Source organism: Gobio gobio (assembly GCF_949357685.1).
Source record: "Gobio gobio genome assembly, chromosome: 18".
NCBI lineage: Eukaryota > Metazoa > Chordata > Actinopteri > Cypriniformes > Gobionidae > Gobio > Gobio gobio.
The window spans coordinates 16,374,693-16,397,061 of NC_137111.1; the positions used below are offsets into that span (position 1 = coordinate 16,374,693).

General features: G+C 38.9%; 1 protein-coding gene across 1 annotated transcript in view; it reads left to right on the forward strand.

Moving 5' to 3' along the window:
- The window catches only part of prkceb (protein kinase C, epsilon b), a 156,535-nt gene that overhangs the window by 46,290 nt on the left and 87,876 nt on the right, over window positions 1-22,369 (forward strand). The window contains exon 2 of the mRNA XM_079842791.1: window positions 6,368-6,431. Within this exon, the coding sequence (XP_079698917.1) occupies window positions 6,368-6,431 (64 nt within the window). The remainder of the gene's footprint in view (window positions 1-6,367; window positions 6,432-22,369) is intronic.

Here is a 22,369-nt window from a genome sequence, read left to right on the forward strand (position 1 = left end):
TATAAAAAACATTACGTCTATGGAGATTCCCCACAAACCACGTGTCTGTGTGTGTCTGTGTGTTCTTTTGTGTTTAACAGAAGTGTCAGAGACCTGAGCGGACACCGGGAGAATCACTCCCGGATGTAAAAACGGAAGAGAAGTCCCAAAAAAGGGGTTTATTAAAGCAGTTGTGCAAAATGTACAAATAAATACAGATAAGAGAAATAAAAACAGGTTATCAATAAAAACAGTCTAAAAACTAGAACTGCTGTGTACTAATACAGTACAAATGTGCATGCGCTCAAGCAATAACCTGGTTAAAAATCTCAAAACCATGATACGTCCTCCCAATCCTCTAGTGGCGGCTGCCTTACATACAAACATTTTCCCGCTTGCTAATTGGAACATACAACATTTTTGTAAAATTAACTTGTTAATCCATGATTAATAAATAATACACAAGATTGTTAAGAACAAGAGTTAAAAAATACAATATAGGACAGATAAAACCAGCACATACATTTGCACATTTCCATAAATAGCTAAAAATGAGCTCTCTCATTGGAGCTTCCTTTAAAGCTACACTGTGTGATATTTTCCCCCATCTAGCGGTGAAAAGGTAAATGACCATCCAGTGAATATTAGTTTCTCTTCCTCTCAATTCCGATTTCGTTTTAACTCCTACGGTGGCCGATTTAGTCCAAGATTAACATGAATTCCAGCTCAACCTCGTCCACATTCGACATGGTGCCATCGAGTGTTAAAACGCGAAAGGCGAAGCTTGAATTTATGGGTATGTCCCTCTTTGGCTAATGTACTTTCAAGATGGAGGGGCAACATGGCGACCCGCATTCGAACCCCTCACCCGTATGTATTTTCAATGGCATATTATAAACTTACAAGAATACTTTATTACTTGAAAGAAGTAAATATGCATTAATGAGCACAAGAACTAAGTGTTTTTTTAGTTAAGAATAAACTAAAAAAGTTACACAGTGTAGCTTTAAGACCACGCCCCCTCAGCTAAAACAGGAAATTTAAAACAGCAAACCCCACGTGAATATTATAAAATGTATAGGAACAGAACAGTAAAGACACAGTAAAAACAGTGATGGAAGACAAACTCGTCGAAAGTTGTACAAGTCGTAAAGCACATGAGGGTGAGTAAATGATGAGGGTTTTTCTTTTGGGTAAACTATCTCTTTTAGGAACCCCTTTTTTAAGTTTAAGGTTTTATTAAGGACTTCAAACAGGTTGATTAGTGACATTGAGGACATAGAGCAAACGGGTATAAACCGATTAAACCAATCAAGACATTTTCAACCAAAAGTAAAAACAAAGCAGTGAAATAATTTTTAAATAATTGTATACCTTAAGTTTGATTGAAGATAATAAATTCGATTTTTATCTATGAAACTTGTATAATATCTGTTGATCTGATCACTTATAGCTCCCATGCATCTAAAAAAGTCAACAGTTGCTTCTTATTTATGAACAAGCCTATATTCCTCGACCTGCATTAATGTGATTTGCAGATGTCCCATTTTACTCAGCAGCACACTACAGATGGTCTAAATGCAACTATTTACTTCCACACCCACGTGTACATGAGTGCACATAGACACATATGTGCGAAAACATACAGACAATATTTCCAGACTTAAACATTCACTCGCTCCCCTTTCCTGCTACAACAAGCTGCTATATTTGGTGTGTCGTCGCACCTGCAAGACAGAGAGCATTCAGAGATCAGCTTCAGCATGACATCACAGGAAGTGGGAGGAAGGGAGAAGGTCACAAGGTCATTTGGGATAACAAACATGTCACTATAGCAAGCATTCTACAGACCAGAGAACTACTGCATGAATGTTCTGGAGAGCCTCCAGTATGGATTTTGTAAAATCCTAATTCATTCATCCTCCATCATGTAAGGAGTGAAGAATCCCCACAGCAGCCTCAGGGCTTGCAAAGACATTATGCTTTGAAAAGTTTGATTTGAATATTCATTAATTCTGCAAACAGCTTTTGGGAAGTTGATATGAAATACTTGTGGGAAGCAGAAATATCCTGCGGCGTGACATTACTTACTGCATTTAAAATTACTTTCAACATTTCGATAAATGAGATAAGGGGGGGGGGGGGGGGGTATGTAGATTTTTTATTTCTTTTCTTTTGCCGTGATTATTTACAGTGGTTATTTCCAATATCTTTATTTATTATTTGCTATGAAATGGCTAAAATGGTTGATATTTTCCCTGCCCAATCAGAGGAACCATTTTATCTACCATATAGCCATTGAAATCAAAATGGTTAAATTACATGCTACAAGTAAAGAACAGAATAATCTAGTTAAAATAATAAAGGCATATTTTCATTTACATGCATCAAAATAGTAATGAGTTCATAAACAGCAAAGTTTAGACACATACCTTTCACTAAAATGTTTTATTATTTTTCAGTTTGTCTTGTAATCAATTTTTAAGTGATAATGCAAACGAATCATTGAATTAGTAGTTTGAACAAATTCAGTATAAGCAGTTAAAAAAAAAAAAACTAAGAAGTTTACTTACATTACAAATGAGATATATATTTTTTAAAGAAATGTATATTTTTATTCAGCAAGAATGTATTAAATTATTACATTGATCGAAAGTGACAGTAAAGACATTTATCATGTTAAAAACATTTCAAATAAATGCTGTTCTTTTGAACTTTCTATTCATTAAAGAATACTGAAAAAATTTAGCATGTTTTCCACAAAAATATAAAGCAGAACTTTTCGACATCAATACAAAAATGTTTATTGAGCAGCAAATCAGCATATTAGAATGATATCTGAAAGATCATATGACACTGAATGATGCTGGAAAATCAGAAAATGCCCTCACTGTCACAATCGGCAGCTGTGGTTATTCGCACGAAGAAGGATATGATAAAGAACAGTCTTTAATTCAATAATCCAAAATACACAGGAGATAACACTGAGAAAATGGCAACCACATACAGACGACACAGAACAATAAACAGAGGAAACTGAGGGCTGAAATATACAGAGATAACGAGGAAACTCAATGAACAACATGTTAACATAATCAGTAACTAAGGCCCCGTTTACTTGGGGTTATCTTGAAAAACTGAGACATTTCCCTTCGTTTGCTCCCTGCGTTTACACGCAAACGGAGAATTCGCCTCTGAAAACGAGTCTTTCTAAAAACTCCGGCCAGAGTGGAGATTTTGAAAAGCTTTGTTTGCACGTTTGTATGTAAACTGAGACAAACGGGTGTTAGGCAGCCAACGTGACAGTATGCACAAGAGCTCGCACCTATGTCAAAAGTGCGACCTATGTTTACATGTGATCATGGAAGCGTTCAGAGTAGCAGTCGCATTTATGTTAGTGCAAACTCTTCTCGTGTGTTTGCATTTGCAAATACAGCTGCTCCATTATGTCGAGGAGCAGAGAAGAATGAGTGCTCGGAGGTCAGCAATTTTGCAACAACTTCTCCCTCCAACACGAAGAATCAATCCGCGTCACCGCCAGCGCCGCCAGTTTTCGGGATTCTGATTGGCTTACGTGGGCTTGAGCTTCTCGTTACACCGCCATCTACAGGTTTGGCATGCTCTTGACGGCATATATACACGGGTACGTGTAAATGAATACTTTTCTGAAAACTGACATGTGTGCACGATGTCATTTTTGAAACCGGAGAGGTTGAAATGTCCGTTTATGAAAATAGCCGCCCACGTGTAAACGTAGCCTAAGATAACAAAGGGGGCTGTTTACACGACACTGTTTTCAACTAAAAACGGATATCTTTTTTTAATGCGTTTTGGACATTCATTTACATGACAGTGGTATTTTGGGGGGCTTGGAAATGCAAACTTTTGAAAACTATACTGTTATTGTCTCCCTGTAAAGTACAAAAGACTTCTTTCAAAAACATTCAAATAATATTACTTACCACAAACTGTAATGTACATGTATTCTGCCTTCTATCTAAGTTTTGTCTCATGAAATCTGTTTTGCCATGATAATGTATGTGATTTATTGTGAATATGTAAGAATCTCAGCTATTGCAATGAACTGAACTTTGATACTGGCACTTTTGGTTTGGGAGTGTGAATCTTGTGTGTGCGGGTGCTTGCAACAGGTTTTGTTTTTTCTTTGCACTGGTGCATCCTGTGTAAAACCTGTGTTGACTGCATGAACATGATACGGCTCGCCTCTAACCCAACTCCCACACACATCCTCACTGTCTCTTTCTCTCTCTCTCTCTCTCTCTCTCTCTCTCTCTCTCACTTTACTCTCATAGCATGTACAAATCTCTCCACTCATCCCCACATCCTCCCTCCATTTCCTGCTTTAATCTGGTTTTGATGGAACAGCCGTTATGCTGTCATTAGCTGCTGAGAGGAGAACTGGGCCTAATATCAGTCATTTCAGCCTCAGCACAACCCTCACAGGGCTCATGTTCACATCGAGACGGTGCTGTTTCCTCTGCTGGTGCCACATACTCAGCATTTATTCGGCTAATCTTGACCATGTATGCATGTTTATTTCCAGTAGTTTCATTACTGATAAATAAAGGTTTCACAGGTGGTGTGCAAACCTAATGAAGTGTGAAATCACAGACATGTGGACGTCTTTTTCAACAGATTTAACAGCGTGAGATAACCATGCACTTTTGTTGTATGGAAAAAAGCAGCTTTGACATTTTGATGATAACTTATTTTGTGTTCGACTGGAAACATTTAAATGGGGTTTGAGCTTCATGAGAGTGTGTACATGCTGACTGAACCTTTAGTTTTGATCAAAATCCACTTGGGCATGAAACACACATTTACAACATGGTGGATTAATCAGATTATTTAAAATACCAGCATGATAGCCTAAACAAATATATTTTGTTAAGAAATGTTGTAATGTACTGATTGAGCTACTCTGCTCTGATTGGCCAGACGACCCAGTCTCTTGTGATCGGTCTACCGCATACAGCGCATTTTTCCTAAGCTCAAAGTCCATTACCATAACTGAACTACAGCTCCGTCCGGAGGCTTACTAAAGCTCAGTGATTGTACACACTGTAAAGACAGTAATGATGGTGTCGATTTTACCATATTAATCGCGTGAGCGTGAGTACGATGATGAAACATTGGAAGAACTTACACAACTTGAACCTCAAGCGCAAGGACATCTTGAGCAGGGCGTTTCTCAGTGATACGCTACTCAGTTTGAGGTACATTATGAGATGTTGCAACTGTAATTCCTCACCATCAGCATTAACAAGTGTATGCCCATCAACAAACTGATGTGTATATTTCTTATTTATTGCAGTGCACATGCGAGAACTGTATCAATAAAAGCACATACGATAGCCCAGCACTAACGTGAATGACTGATGTAACATAAACTTTTGTAAAACAGATCTTGTTCCATCCTTTATCTTTACTTAAAGTAATAACGACAGACAATCTGCATTAATAGACACGGTTTTATGTAATAGTGGCCCACACTGTTGTATTTCAGTAAGACAGTAATAACCTGATTTAGCTGGTAATTTACAACAAATATTTTCACAATATAAAACACAAAACTACATATTTTGACCATGCGGTACAAAATACATCTATAATACTTACAGGTTGTGATTCTGAGGAGCAAACTGCTTCAAATAAACTGGGTACTGACCCATCTTTCTAGAGCAAGCGTTTTGCGAATCCCGCGTTCAACTCCGAAATTTGAGAAGCAGTCTTCAGTAAAATGACATGTTTGAGGGCGGGTGAAGTTGTTCGCGGGCAGACAACTTACAACATAAGCGGGCATTATGCAAATGTATTTTCTAGTGACGTAAAACCGTGACACAGTGAGATTCGAAATACAAACGTCTCATATAGGCAGTTCAGAGTCAATTATTTCTTTTGGGAGACAATTAACTTTATTTATCGTGCACTTTCGACTGTACAAATTTGCAGACAATTTACATTTACAAACAGCTGTATAACACTGCATGAAAGGGAATATTCGAAAAGTCATAGTAGGGGCCATAATAGGGGCAGTTTAAAATGTATATGATATAATAAAAAAAAAACATTCTGATACTGCTAACATAGTTGGATTCTTTGTGATAAATTGCTTGTTTTTTCTTATTTGTGAGTGTCTGCCCAAAATTATTAGGATAACTTGTAACACTTTTGTTATAAAGATCAAATAGTCAGATAGATATAAAGATCAGATAGTCTGCCTTTTACAGAAAATGTGTTTACTCTAGAACACATGCATTAAGTTGACTCTTAAAAACGTTGCATTGAGTACAGAGGCCAGTGAAGATTATTGAAGATGTTCCTTTGCTCTGCTGCTAAAACATAATTGTTTTGATTTTCCTTACAGATAGACTTGGAGCCAGAGGGAAAGGTCTATGTCATTATCGACTTGACTGGATCATCCAGTGAAGGTAAGACATACTTGTAAATGCTCTGTGATCGCATTACATGCCATTTAAAGACTGTTTGCCAATGTAACCATTATAGCTAATACAAGATTTCTTAAAAATACAGACTGCCTGGGCTGTCTGACAAGTAAATACTGGATGTTTGATATAAAAAGTGTCTTCGAGATGCATTTATTTAGAATAAAATGAACACATTGAACACTCAAAGCTGAAAATGGCATAGTTCTATTAACATTGCTTGAAATGCAGTGGCGCAGACAGCTCTTTGGTAGTCTGTGCAGCTGCTCTTTCTAGAAATCATATGAAGAGCTGCAACTTTTTTTGATCTTGATGTTGCCTCCAGTGTAGCTGTATATATATTAAAAAAACACTGTGGCGCGTGATCATTGGACCCAGATCCAGTGTGGCCTGATTCCACCCAGATAACCTCCCAGATGTGCCTCTCTATTGCACACTCCCTAAGGCCCAACTCCCAAATCAGACCCCTGCCTTTCCTGGATACACATCAGAGATGGCCCAGTTCAAGAGCTCCTTCATCCTCTCGGCTCCACTCCTGCTCCTGGAGGCAGAACATATGATCACTTGCATCTCACACTGATCTAGAGGCTGCAAATCAAACATCACCTTGTGTTCACACAGACCTTGTGTCTGCACCATCAGTGGTGGAATAGCACTGTTTGCAAAACTGCTAGCCAGGAATATCTCCAGGAAAAGAGGCTAGCAATGGTCATGTTTTGGGATGGTGATCCCTGAGATAAGATGCCACCAAGCATCTTAATTAGCTTACCCAGAAGAGTTAGATGAAGATATCTATGTCACACACTCTACACATTAAAAAAAAACGAAATAAACAAAGCACACTTTGGGCCTTATCTTCAACTTTGCATTAGCTGCAGCTTTTCAGAAACTGTGTTTTGCTTCTGTTTCATTTGAATTCTGTTTCAGACTATTTTAATTGGACACTTATTCATTTGACTGGGAAACAGTCTATGTGACTCATATTTCATTGCTTTTAATCACCGTTTGCATCAGGAAGTGAATTCTTAACATTTCCTTTGCATGTAAGTTGGATGACTCATCAAAGAGTGGCAGAGAAGATGAGTTTATCAGCAGTAGCATTTTTATTCATGACTATTCAAGAGTCTTATCTGATGTTATAGATATTGATGAAGAGACACAAAACATGAATGTTGTGGTTTATAGGCATTTGAAGTGTGTTGTGCATCATGAGTTTTGCAGATGCCATTCTGTTTTGCAAACTGCCTCTGCAAGTGCAGGTGTAAATCTGATCTGTGCATCCGTCAGCTCCATATTGCCATTGGTTCTTCTGATCAGATGGACAGGCGGCTTTGACTCATTTTGGGTTTTATCCCTGATGGTTTGGATTGTTGAAAATGTATCTTAAAGCATCCTTCATGCTCAGCACTGCACTGAAGTGAACAAAAGGCGGTGGGTCCAGTGCCAGGTTTTATTATTTAGAAGAGTGACCTGGGTTTCTGGTACTCTCCTCAAAAGCCCACTGGCTGTAGACAGATTTGTCATAATATTGGTGCCTTGAGTCAAACCTTTGTTACTTTCTATCTTCTATGGAACTTTAAAAAGCCCTTCTGTAGCTCTAACAGTAGATCATGGCACTAGTAACGCAAAGGTCATGGGATCAATTCCCAGGGAAAGTAAGAACTTATACAATGTCTAGCCCAAAGTATACATCGTCCATGCACACTGCCCTCATGCAGCCCAACTTTTGTGTCCGCACAGATGGTGCGCGTACAACATTGCATGTGCGAGTGATGTGAGCGCTTAAAAACAACGTCCACTAGATCCACACATCTTTCCACCCTCACAGCCAAAGGAGTATAATTTGGCCGCATTTACAATTCCGAGTTGGTGACTATATCTGTTGGTGAAAATATAGTTGGTGACTATATTTTGACGTCCCGCTTACATCATCTTTTAAATGCGACCCGTATCTGATATTTGCATTTACACTATACACTGGTGAAACAGCCCAAGACGTTCTGACCCGGAAAAGGAAGTAAAACGGTGCAATATGTAATGGACGCAATGGATTCAGACGAGATGATTATTCAATGTTTTGCTTTCCGCACTATCTTTAAAAGTCGGCAAAACATTGCTCTCGTAAGGTGGAGAAAAAAAGAGGACAGCCCTTGATCGCAATTTGTGTCCACCTGAGTTGACGTCACATGAAGACTGAAGTTGATCATTGATTTCTGTTGAAAGTGTGTTAACAAAACAGAACAATGAGAATTTTCTATCCCAAATTCAGCATTTTCATCTACTTTAGACGTTGCTGCGGAGGCTGGGTTTAACCCTGGCGATTGTATATTAAAGGGCCATTTACCAAATTCTTTAACATTCTTTAAAAGTTTGTGTGTGTGTGTGTGTGTGTGTGTGTGTGTGTGTGTGTGTGTGTTATGTACCAGCCAATTTAAAAATGTCTGTTTTTCCATAATGATTGCACATTACATGCTGATACTTCAGTGTAGTCATGTGTTTTAATGTTTGTGCTACAAATGTGATATGGCCATATGCCTCTGCTGCACAAAACCACTGAAAGTGGTCTGAGTGATCGGAACACCAAACGTCCTGCACTCTGTTATCTGTGTTTAGCGTCAAGTTTCTTATAATCCTCAAACACTAAGTTTTCAACTCTGGTACACAAGTTGTCATGCACTGTTTATGCTATGGGCATGAATGATGCCTTATATTACAGTATGCAACTTGTTGAGAAGCAATCAGACATGTGATTTTGCCTCAGTGGACGATGGACCATACATTTGCCATATCTAAAGCCCTGAATAAAATAGAGACTTTTGAACACACAAGCACTATGTGTATCAGATTTGTATCTGATAATAAATTACTTGATCAAGCCTTTATTAAGTCAGGTGCCAGCTGGAGAAGTTACTTTATTACAGCATTTTTAGAAAACTTGAAGGGCTTTTGGACAACTGGAATTGTCTTCAACAACTGTGCGGAGTGTTTGTTTTTGTTAAACAATGCAAGTGTGAACTTGTAAAACCCCTCTCTTGGTGAGTTTGCTTTTTTGGAAGTGGCTTGCCAGAGTTTGAATGCAAGTATACATGCGTATAGACATTTTATTGCTGTGGTTTTCAGTTTGTGGGTTGTGGCCCAAAAATTTGTAACATGTTTATTCTAATAGGGTCACAGACAGGGAAAAACAAAACTAAATGCAAATAATAAAATCAACTAACCCTATAATCTTGCAGAGTTAGGATCACAAGATAAGTAGACAATACACTACTGTTAAACGGTTTGGAGCCTTTAGTTAATACTTTTGTTTAGAATAAACACATTAAAATGATTAGAAGAGTTTATTGACAGTAATACATTTATAATGTTACTACTATATTTCAAATAAATGCTGTTATTTTGAACTATTCATCAAAGAATCCTGAACAATTAAATATATCACAGTTTTAAAAATCATTAACTGTGCAAAGGAAGACAAAAAAACGAAAAAAAGAAAGAAAGTAAAATCACCACAAATAAATTAGCTGTTATCACAGATTTTATTTTGATATTCTGTTGTGTTTTCTTTAGTTCCTGTTTCTCTGCTCCGTTCAGTTTTGGTTACTAGGGGTGCCAATATGAAATGTCTCCAAATGCAAATATCTCCCAATATGAAAACTTCTTAGGCTGGGCTGTGTAGTTAACCAATATCTTAGCTCAGTATCATTGTTAAAGAAAAAATTGGCATTTTGAATATTGAGATAGTTAGGAGGTCAAAAGTTTAGTGGAATTATGACCAAAAAGTTATATTTTGGTCTCATCTGACCACATGACTTTCTCCCATGACTCCTTTGGATCATCCAAATGGTCATTGGTAAACTTAAGACGGGCCTGGACATGTGCTGGTTTAAGCGGGTGAACCTTCCGTGCCATGCATGATTTCAAACCATGACGTCTTAGTGTATTACCAACAGTAACCTTGGAAATGGTGGTCCCAGCTCTTTTCAGGTCATTGACCAGCTCCTCCCATGTAGTTCTGATTTCTCACCTTTCTTAGGATCATTGAGACCCCACGAGGTGAGATCTTGCATGGAGCCCCAGTCCGAGGGAGATTGACAGTCATGTTTAGCTTCTTCCATTTTCTAATGATTGCTCCAACAGTGGGCCTGTTTTCACCAAGCTGCTTGGAAATTTCCCCGTAGCCCTTTCCAGCCTTGTGGAGGTATACAATTTTGTCTCTAGTGTCTTTGGACAGCTCTTTGGTCTTGGCCATGTTAGTAGTTGATCTTACTGATTGTATGGGGTGGACAGGTGTCTTTATGCAGCTAACGACCTCAAACAGGTGCATCTAATTTAGGATAATAAATGGAGTGGAGGTGGACATTTTAAAGGCAGACTAACAGGTCTTTGAGGGTCAGAATTCTAGCTGATAGACAGGTGTAAAAAAATACTTATTTGCAGCTGTATCATACAAATAAATAGTTAAAAAATCATACATTGTGATTTCGGGATTTTTTTTATTTAGATTATGTCTCTCACAGTGGACATGCACCTACGATGACAATTTCAGACCCCTCCATGATTTCTAAGTGGGAGAACTTGCAAAATAGCAGGGTGTTTAAATACTTATTTTCTTATTTTTTGTATATATATATATATATATATATATATATATATATATATATATATATATATATATATATATATATATATATAAATAAAATATTTTAGGTGGTCATTAATAGACCATAATTATTGCACATATAGTAGGCCTATTTAGTACCAAAAGACATCCTCAAAATATTCAATAAATATTATTAAACTAAAATATAGAACATTTATTTAATTGAAAAATAGTTAAGGTGTATGGTCACATTTGAACACCAATGAGTATGAATGTGACCTATTAGTAAGGAATATCTGAGGAAAACAAGAAAAACATTAATGTTAATGTTAACAATGTTGCATCTCCATCACTCTCCATAATAAAATTATCCTGTAAATATGGTTGACATAATAAATAATTGCTGCAAATACCTGTATAGTAAAACTGTTGTGTATCCGCTTAAGCCATTTAAATGCATTAACAGAGCGCTGGTTTGTTTAGAACTATTGAGTGCTCCGTGAACCACATGACCTCGCGCTCCGCCGGGAGATGAGAGCATGTCGCAACTCTGTTTTTCAACGCCTCTGGCTTTAACTGTTATGCCACATAGGGACAAAACACTATTTATTGTTTGAATTTCGTATAAAATTTTAAAAGCTTAGACTTTCATATCAAAAGCAGGTTTGGCGTGAGATTTAAAAAAGTTAATGAATAATGACACGCAATATGTGGCGGCCGGTGTTGAATCTGTGGCGCACCGCCACAAATTAGTCTATGTGTGGGAAACACTGGAAATTCCAGTATCGTGACAACTTAAATCTAGGGTTCGTGGATGCCTGCATGGACCTGTGGTGCCTAGATATACACCCCTTCAATGTTGTGTCTGGCAAATAATTCCTCCAAGTGGTCCAAACACTAATAAACGTCGGAGCCAAGTACGGTGCAGTTGACGCTGATGCTATCATACCCCATTGCCAAACTTTTTGTGACAGGGCAAAGCAACAGGCTGCCGCTGATAAAGAAAAACTGTCAGAGGTCATCCAGCAAGTTATGGAATACAGTGGGATTGCTGTTACTTACCACAGATATGTGGACAGACAAATTTAACAAGAGGGCATATACAGTCCTTACGTCACTACATCAATGAGAAGTGGTATCTAGAGAGTCGCATTCTGGCAAAAGTGGAATTTGACAGTCATCTAAAATAAAACCGTGAAAATATTCATGACCAAATAACCAGTGTTAATGAGTTATGGAATATCAGCAGACACAATTGTTTTTGTCAGTGACCAGGGCCTGAACATAAAGGCTGCACTTCGAACCTACACAGTGTTGAGACACACGTTAAGCGAGAGGAATGCACCAGAAGGCATCAAAGAGTTGGTGAAAATGTTAGATAAGTGCAAAAGCCTGGTGACATTTCTGAAGAGAACAGGGGCTGTTGCAAATTTAGCGCACACTGTTATTCAAGAATGTGAAGTTTGATGGAACATTAAAGTCGAGATGCTGGAATCTATACTAAAACAGTATAATGACATAAGACAGCTACTGCAGGACAAAGACCAGCAGCATTGGATGGAGGGTATCTTTCAAGACCAGCTCATGCACTTGATTGAATTCCTCTCTCTTCAAATTAGCCATTAACAAGCTGGAAGGAGAAACATACCCAACAATTCACATGGTGTTGCTCTGATTTTTCAAACTTAAGAGACAGTCTGAGCACATGTTTGGAAATCTATCATATATAGTCCTTCACCAGGATTGCACATTCAGCCTGCTTAATGAGAAAATGCTCCTCACAAGGTCGCTACCTTTTTCTGTCCCAGATTTAAAGGACTAAAAATCTTTACTCCAGAGGACAGACGGAGGTGATGAGACAAGTGCGGGGACTTATAAGTGAAGAACCCGGCATCAGCTAGAACTCGGCACCTTTCTCTCTGATTCATTGCATACATTTAATTAAAATTAAAATTTATTTTATTCATAATTTATTAATTTATTGAATTACATTTTATTACTTTTAATTTATTTATTATTTATTTATCTCACGTTATACCTAAGCTTTTAACAGGTCTAATATCCCCGTTGTAGCTGAACATGACAGCGGACGAGCGAAAAAGCAGAAGGTGGACTTCACAGAAAGGGAAGATGAGACACACAGAATGATGAATGATGTAGAAGAGTACTGTTCTTAAACTTTCAATTCGATGAGTCATCAGAGGAAAATGTGCTTTCTTTATGGAGGAAACAAGATTGCTTATTCCCACAGCTGCAGTCTCTCGAATCCACTGTTAAAAATAAGTCATCCATTTACCATATCACCAGGCTTAACACTGAGAATTAGAATAATGGTAATGTGACGAATGGGTGACGAATGGGGAAAATCATTGGTTCGTGTGGGTGGAGGGTGGATGATTTATTTTTAACAGTAGATTCGGGTGACATTAGAGCTGATCCACGCATCTCTAATGCTATCTCTAATACTCTAATGCGTATTGCTATCACCTGTGTCTAGTTTAGTTCTTTAGTTTGCCCTATGTATTTATACCGCCAGTTCAGTTCAGTCCTTTGTCAGTTTTCGTTTGCTTTATGTGTGGTTTAAATTACTTATTTCTGTCTCCAGTGTTCAGTTTGAGAATAAAGACTATCTTTAGAAACTTGTCTAAAACTTACCAGCAGTTCACCTTCTCCTTATTGTTCAAGAGATCTTTTCCTCAAGGACCACATGAGGATTTTTTTTTATCGGGCGTGCCTTGCACACTATCTCGACCACTCCCTCTGTGTGTTCTACCATAGCAGTACCATAGTGGGTACTCTAGTGCTGTGGTTCCCAATTCACCATCTTTGAGGCCTAGGAGGAAGAGCCTGTCAGCCCCATTTCTGCCACTGAACCAGAAAGTAAGCCAACGGCCACCACGGAACCAAAGCCCGAGCCTGCCACGGACCCCACGCTAGAGCCCACCCCCGCTGTGTAACCAGAGCCAGCCACCATGTCCTTCTCAGAGCCAAAATTGGCCATCTTGTCTGTCCCGAGCCCAGAGCCTACTGTTAGGTCTGTCCCGGAATGCGCCACTGCTGCTCAGTCCATTCCCAAGCCAGGAGCGGATCCCTGGCTCGTTGATTGATGGTCCACGGATCTAGGTCCCACCCCTGACCCCACCCTCGAACTTTCTTCTCCTCTACCTGTCCCCTCTGCGACCTGGACCATCAAGTTCCGTCCAGATTTCTTCCTCCTCCATTGGTTCCGTTCCCTCAGCTTGCTCCATCCATTCCCCTGGGTTTGCCGTCCCCACTGGTGCCATCTAGCCCCTCAGCTTCGCCCTCTCCGCTGGTTCTGTCCAGCTCTCCAGCTCAAGCTTACCGATCCCGAGCTCAGCCCTGTGATGTGGATTCACTGGCTGCACTTGGCCCTCCGAGCCTGTGACTCAACCTCATCCTGTCAGCCTGTTGGTTTCGCCTTCGCTTCATGTTCTCTTGGTTCCACTATGGTCTGTCATCCTTTGGGCTCCAAGGGGCTTCCTTGGTCCTGTGGCTTCTCTTTGGTCCATTGTCACACTGATTTCGTTGCAGACTTTTGGGCCTTCAACTGCTTTTCAGTCCCCCCCTTTGGCTCCACTGGGCTCTTCCTTCCCTACAGCTCCTCATTTGTCCTTGCTCCCTTGGGCGTTGCCACACATACACAGCTCTGCCTTCCAGACCAGCAGTGTTACCCTGGGACTTTTGGTTTCCTTGGTTACAGATTATGTCCTCAGTTACATATTGCTGTCACCTGTGTCTAGTTGAAGGCTGATTTATACTTCTGCGTCGGACCTACACCGTATCCTCTACGGCGCAAGTTACGCGTTGGTTTTCATTTATACTTCTGCGTTTTTGTCCGCGTCAATGTGCAATTCCTCATGCAGACTGCTAGTTGGCAGTGTCCACGGGCATGTTGATGGTAACCCACAGTATCAAGGCAAAAGCCGAAGAAGAAGCAGCTTGTTTACATTGTCGGAGTATCAGCAGCCGTCATGGCGTCAGATAGCGGCTTTTCTTGCAGCTTGAGTTGTTGTATGTAATACAAATTAAGCATCTCTAGTTGATACGTAGAGTTACATAAGAGGCGATATGGTGCTGGAATGCGTTTTTGAAATCATGCAGTGCTCGTGGCGCTGTTTTCAGTATCGGTGGCTCGTGCAGACGAGCGCTTCAATCGATTGCTGTTGCGGAGACTTCATTCCGTTGAACAAAATGCAACCTAATGAGTCCCTGTTCTTGATATACAATCACTGATTAACATCTTTGGTTTTAATGAGAAAATAAAAAAACTATACACAGCGGATCTATGTATTTATTCACTAACATAAACAATCTCTGCACTACAAAATATTGTGTTATATAGCAGATGTAAGGATTAAACTATCATCCCATTCCAGGACACACACACACTCCTATCGCAGATTTGTTTTATTTATTTATTGACCTGAGGGAGGGGTTCTGGCAGACCAATCACAATGCTTGCGGTCCGCGTAGAATTGACGCGTTTGGAGAGGTGCGTGTCAGGGTAGGCGCGCATCACACAGCCTACGGCATAGCTACGCCGTACACTCGACGCAGAAGTATAAATTGACCTTTAGTTGCTTTTTTAACCTATCGCTGTGCCCCAATTCGCATACTATCCATCCTAAATAGTATTCGAAAATAGAATTAGTATGTCCCAAATGGTAGTATGTTGAAAAGAATATTCCAAAGATATGCGGATGGTCTACTATTTCCGGTCAGAATTCGAAGTGCAGATCGACGCACACTCTAACAGCTGATATTGCCCACAACCCATTGCGAGTTGGACAAGGATTCGATTAGAACTACAAATATGGATAAAAAGTGTTAAAAACAAACATGACTGATGTGCGAGTCCGGCGGTTAAGTAGAGAGGTTTAGATTAAGGGGCTTGAGTGATCAATCATCAGTATTTAACCTGACGAAAATATATTTCTTCAATGTTATCCACATTATATTTCTCCATATAGCATTGTGAACTTATATAATGATACGTTTGGCCATTAACTTTTAAATGCATCATTATATTTAATTGCAAACACACGAGGGGAGTCGTGCTACTACATTTCTCTCCGATATGGTAGGAAAATAAATTGAATGTGCAGTATTTTAACTGTGACAATGATTGACAGGGCAGTTTAAACAGTGACGGGATGCACGTAACTCAGCAACTGAGTCCTTTAAAGATGACGAAGTAGTATGTCCCAAAGCTTGCATACTCTTTTGTTACACACTCAAAAGTATATACCTTTTCTTCACAAAAAGAGTATATACTTTTAGGTCGTAGTATAAGTAGTTGAATTGGGACGCAACATATGTACTTTACCCTCAGTTTCGTTCAGTCCCTTGTCGGTTCTTGTTTGCTTAAATATCAAAAACATTTCATGACCCTCTTTAAATTTAGGCCTAAATATGTTTTTGAGTGTATTATAGAAAAAATATAAAACACTCTCCAAACACTTGACTGGAACTGTTTGAAAGAGCAACCTCCAAGCAACAGTTTTTCTATGGCGGAAAAAAATTAAACATCAAATGGAAAAATGAGAGAATAATTGTTTTAAGGAAAAAGAAACTAAAGCAAAAATATCCAAATGTCATGTAGGCAGGAGTTGCAGAGTTCCACAGAAGTTGCTGTGTGTGTGTGTGTGTGTGTGTGTGTGTTAAAGGTGGTTGGCTGAATGCTTTGCGTCAGTCCTGCTTAACATCAGCAGCCCTCACAAACACACACATACACACGCTGAGTACTGAGACACCCGACCGGAGATGGGCTGGAGACGCAAGAGCAAGTGAGTCACACAGGAGTCAGACAAAGACAGCAGTTCACAGTCCATCATGATGAACTTTCAATCAGGTCATACCACAATGAAAAATAAAGCAATCACAGCTCTGAATCTGCCTGTGCCCATTACTGCCTGGCAGCGCTGCGTGCAACTGCGTAATAATGAATACTGTAGACATTTGCATTCAGTGCACACAGTCCAAAATTAATACCCACCAAGTGCTAGTAAAAATTGGCTGTTGATGTTACTCACCAGTTGGCTGGTAACATTATTAGGAATGGAAATATCACATTTAAAACTGATATACACAATAAAACATTTGATGTGACCTTCAAGTCCTTTAAGATTTTTTTTTACTTATCGGAAAATACTAGTCAGATGTTTGTGTAGGATGCCTAAAGTTTTTTTCTCCATGTGATGACAAGTATGTGTAATGTTTCTCACACTCACTAAAACTAAATTCACAATTTGTTTTTCTCACGTTTTTGTGGCAGATGCAATTTCCCTCAGAGACACTGCAAGTAAAGGTCTGTTTACACAAAGTGCCGTTAAAGTGTTTGTTCAGACCAACACGAACATTCGCTTGCCATCCATTTTTTTGTTACTAAGAGGTGTTGTAATCTCTTTTCCATCGCACTGCGAAGAAAAGCAAAAAAGCAATCGTATCCAGATGCAGAACCGCAGCACCAACAGTTTCAGACCAGCAGCGCCAGGCGTGCAGCATGTTCTTTAATTAAATATAAGCTTTTGATTGATCGATATCTACAAATATTTAACAACAATACTTTTAAATAAAGTCACTTTTCTGTTCATTCGTGCATTAGATATCATGTTGTACATTGAGCAATATTTTAAAGTGCCCCTATTATGGATTTTTGAAAATTACCTTTCATGTAGTTTGTAACATAGTTCTAAGTGAATGAAAACATCCTGCAAAGTTTTAAATCTAAAAGTGCACCGTATATAAAGTTAATGTCTCTCAAAAGTAAGTGTAGACTCTGAGTCAATTAAATGCGAATCGCAAGCCATTTCGTTGTGACGTCAAAGACGAAACATTAGCATTTTGCTCATCCACTTATTGCGCGTGCATTGTGTTTCATATTGTGAAGGTCTCTGGCTAACCGCCAGGATTCTATTTTTTTGAGGTTTAGAATGACCCAGGGTTAACTATTTCAAGCGTGAAAAGCTCTTTTGTGTACCAGAATATTTCTTCCTTTCTGCAAGCGCCACCTACTGTCAGAAAGTTAATTTGCATGTCTGCCATTTTTTTACGCATCAGTCTGAACAGAAAAATTGTTCTGTTGCCGTGAATAGACTTTGACACAACTGGCCTCATTCACCAATCATTGCACATTTTTGCGCCGGATTCAAAACAGGTACACATAAACTTTTGTAGAGTGACTTACTGTATGTATTACATTACATTTCTTAAAAATAAAAATTGTTTAACAAATTGATTTTTTAGGACAACAACAGTCTTTAATAAATCCAAAAACAGGACACTCAGGAGATCGCAGGAGAAGAACGTTACTTAACCACATCAACATTAACGATACCGGACACAGAACAGAAAGAACACAAGACTTAAATACACATGGAACGTAATCGATGAGAACAGAAACAGATGCATGGAAAATAATTAATAGCCAGGGAAACTAACTAGGAACAGAAACATAGACAGAGTGAAAATGAAAACCAAAACAGAAGAACATAACATAATATATATGTTACAGCCATCAGGAAAATGCGATTTTTGTGTGCATGTACTGTAGTTGGTTCAAAATTTTGTTTTCATTTTAGCAATATCTTATTCATGAACTCTGCAACTCTGTTTTTACATTTGAATGAATTTTGCATGCAAATATGAATGAGATGCAATGACCTGCAGTGTTACAGCAACAATATTGTTTTTTTATATATATATAAAATAATGCAGAATACTGTTTTTTAACATTATCTGGTTGGTAAATTGTCTCACTTTATCATAAACTTTTAAATGTTGGATCCTCAGGGAACTTTTCTGCCTCTTTTATGTGTGTTTCTGTGTTGAATGTAAGAAAAACAGACATGTCCTTTTCTCTCTGCCAGCTCATGTTTAGTATTGAAAGTGCTGAGTCATTATGCATTCCAGATGTACGCTGCAGTGTGAGTGTGTGTGTTATCTAATCTCTTTATGTGAAATCTGCTTCACTGCCTGAAATGCCAGAGAGGGGGAATTAGCGTTCAATGGTCTTGATTTTGAAAAGAGATCTTTTGTACACAAAAACTCAGATGTCTCCTTTGAAAGAAGTGGCAAGTGACTGAAGTCGTTCACAATGGGGGATTGAAAGACGACAAAAAGAATCATAATGTTTCTCTCATAGTAATCCAGTTGCTGTCTGCTTTGGATTTTAGAGTAAGAGACTTGGTAACACCTGTAGCATTAAACAATGGGTGACTAATCGATAAATAACCAATTTTGATTAGCATGACAGATTAGTTCATCTAGAAGTTTGGATGTTTTAAAAGTTTGGGGTCGGTTAGTTTTCTTTTACCAGGTGCACTGTGTAAATGTTTGCGGCATCTAGTGGTGAGGTTGCGAATTGCAACTGCCCACCGCTCACCCCTCCCTTTCAAAGCACATAGCTAAGGTGGCCAACACAGGACAAAGATGTCATTGTTTGAGACAGCAGAGAGTAGCTAGTGCTCTGTAGAGCAGTTTGTCCGTTTAGGGCTACTGTAGAAACATGGCGGCACAAAATGGCAGCTTCACTGTAGGGGACATGCGGTGTATGATAGAAATGTCTCATTCTAAAGTAATAAAAACATAACGGTTCATTGTGTAAGGTCTTTATACACCACTGAAAACAATATATTGCATTTCTGTCAATAGATCCTCATAAATACTACACACTGCACCTTTAAATGTTTTTGAAAGAAGTTACTTGTGCTCACCAAGACTGCATTTATTTGATAAAAATACAGTAAAAAAAGCAATATTGTGAAATATTATTAGAATTTAAAACAACTGTTTTCTGTTTGAATATACACTCACCTAAAGGATTATTAGGAACACCTGTTCAATTTCTCAGTAATGCAATTATCTAATCAACCAATCACATGGCAGTTGCTTCAATGCTTTTAGGGGTGTGGTCCTGTTCAAGACAATCTCCTGAACTCCAAACTGAATGTCAGAATGGAAGAAAGGTGATTTAAGCAATTTTGAGCGTGGCATGGTTGTTGGTGCCAGACGGGCCGGTCTGAGTATTTCACAATCTGCTCAGTTATTGGGATTTTCACGCACAACCATTTCTAGGGTTTACAAAGAATGGTGTGAAAAGGGAAAAACATCCAGTATGCGGCAGTCCTGTGGGCGAAAATGCCTTGTTGATGCTAGAGGTCAGAGGAGAATGGGCCGACTGATTCAAACTGATAGAAGAGCAACTTTGACTGAAATAACCAGTCGTTACAACCGAGGTATTCAGCAAAGCATTTATGAAGCCACAACACGCACAACCTTGAGGCGGATGGGCTACAACAGCAGAAAACCCCACTAGGTAGCACTCATCTCCACTACAAATAGGAAAAAGAGGCTACAATTTGCACAAGCTCACCAAAATTGGACAGTTGAAGACTGGAAAAATGTTGCCTGGTCTGATGAGTCTCGATTTCTGTTGAGACATTCAGATGGTAGAGTCAGAATTTGGCGTAAACAGAATGAGAACATGGATCCATCATGCCTTGTTACCACTGTGCAGGCTGCTGGTGGTGGTGTAATGGTGTGGGGGATGTTTTCTTGGCACACTTTAGGCCCCTTAGTGCCAATTGGGCATTGTTTAAATGCCACGGCCTACCTGAGCATTGTTTCTGACCATGTCCATCCCTTTATGACCACCATGTACCCATCCTCTGATGGCTACTTCCAGCAGGATAATGCATCATGTCACAAATCTCGAATCATTTCAAATTGGTTTCTTGAACATGACAATGAGTTAACTGTACTAAAATGGCCCCCACTGTCACCAGATCTCAACCCAATAGAGCATCTTAGGGATGTGGTGGAACGGGAGCTTTGTGCCCTGAATGTGCATCCCACAAATCTCCATCAACTGCAAGATGCTATCCTATCAATATGGGCCAAAATTTCTAAAGAATGCTTTCAGCACCTTGTTGAATCAATGCCACGTAGAGTTAAGGCAGTTCTTAAGTCGAAAGGGGGTCAAACACAGTATTAGTATGGTGTTCCTAATAATCCTTTAGGTGAGTGTATATTTAAAATGTAATTAACCATATACTGTATATGGTTCAAAAGTTTGGGGTCAGTAAAATGTATTGACATTCCTGTGATATGGTGGAGTTTTGGTTCCTTGCCATTGTCGCCTTTGGCTTGGCTTGCTCAGTTGGGGACACTACATTTTCAACTAAATATCCAAATAAATCTGATTAGTAAACTACATTAACCATATAAACTAAATAACTTATCTGCCCACATTGTCACTGTATAATAATTGAAATGAGCTAGATGACATCACCGTTTTCTCCGGAGCGGCTGTACGGCTGAATCAAATTCTGTTGCTTTATTTACCTGTTTAACAGTCTGAAGCTGCTTTGAAACAATCATTGTAAAAAGCGCTATATAAATAAAGTTGACTTGACTTGATATCAAAGCTGGATTTTCAGAATCATTGAAGTCTTCATTGTCTTCAATCATTCTAATATGCTGATTTGGTGCTCAAGAAACATGTATTATTATAAATGTTGAAAAACATTGTGCTGCTTAATATTTTAATCCTTTTTCAGGATTCTTTGATGATCAAAGTTTGATGAGCAGCATTTTTTTTAAATAGAAATCTTTTTGTAACATTATAAATGTCTTTACTGTCACTTTAATGCGTCCTTGCTAAATAAAAGTATTAATTTATCTTTTAAATAAATTTTACTGACCCCAAACTTTTGAACCATATACAGTATGTGACTAAATGTTGTAAATGTGGATGATCCGTCCCTCTCATGCATTTGGATCTGCTGTTCAAATGTTGTGAATTCTTGTTCTTTTCTGTTGGACTGGCAGTGTTCCTGGATAGAGACCAAACAGCTTGTTTAGTCAACTGACAAGGTTTGCAGTTTCATGCTGTTCAGCTTTTATATCTGTATTGGTCTCCAACCTGATATGTTTCATTTCTGGATGCATATTTGTCTATATTTATTTGTTATTTTGTTTTGCTGTGGGACAATACACAGATCCTTTTCAAAAGCAGGTGTAGTGTACGAGGTTTTGCTGAGTGTGCACAATTACTCCTTCTCTGTTTATCTAACCCGGCATGTCTCTGACAGCTCACTAAAATACACCCTCAGTCACGTGCCTCCCCGCTGTGTTTGCTGGCTTTGTTTTTGCTCTCATCTTATGTCACCTCTGTAGTGTCCCCTGGTTTGATGTCTTTATCTCACTGGGTCTTTCGGACGACTTTGAAGTCTACCTGCAGCCCATTAATCATATGTTCCATCTCTCCTTTACCCTCTCTAACATGCATCCAGAAGGTGAA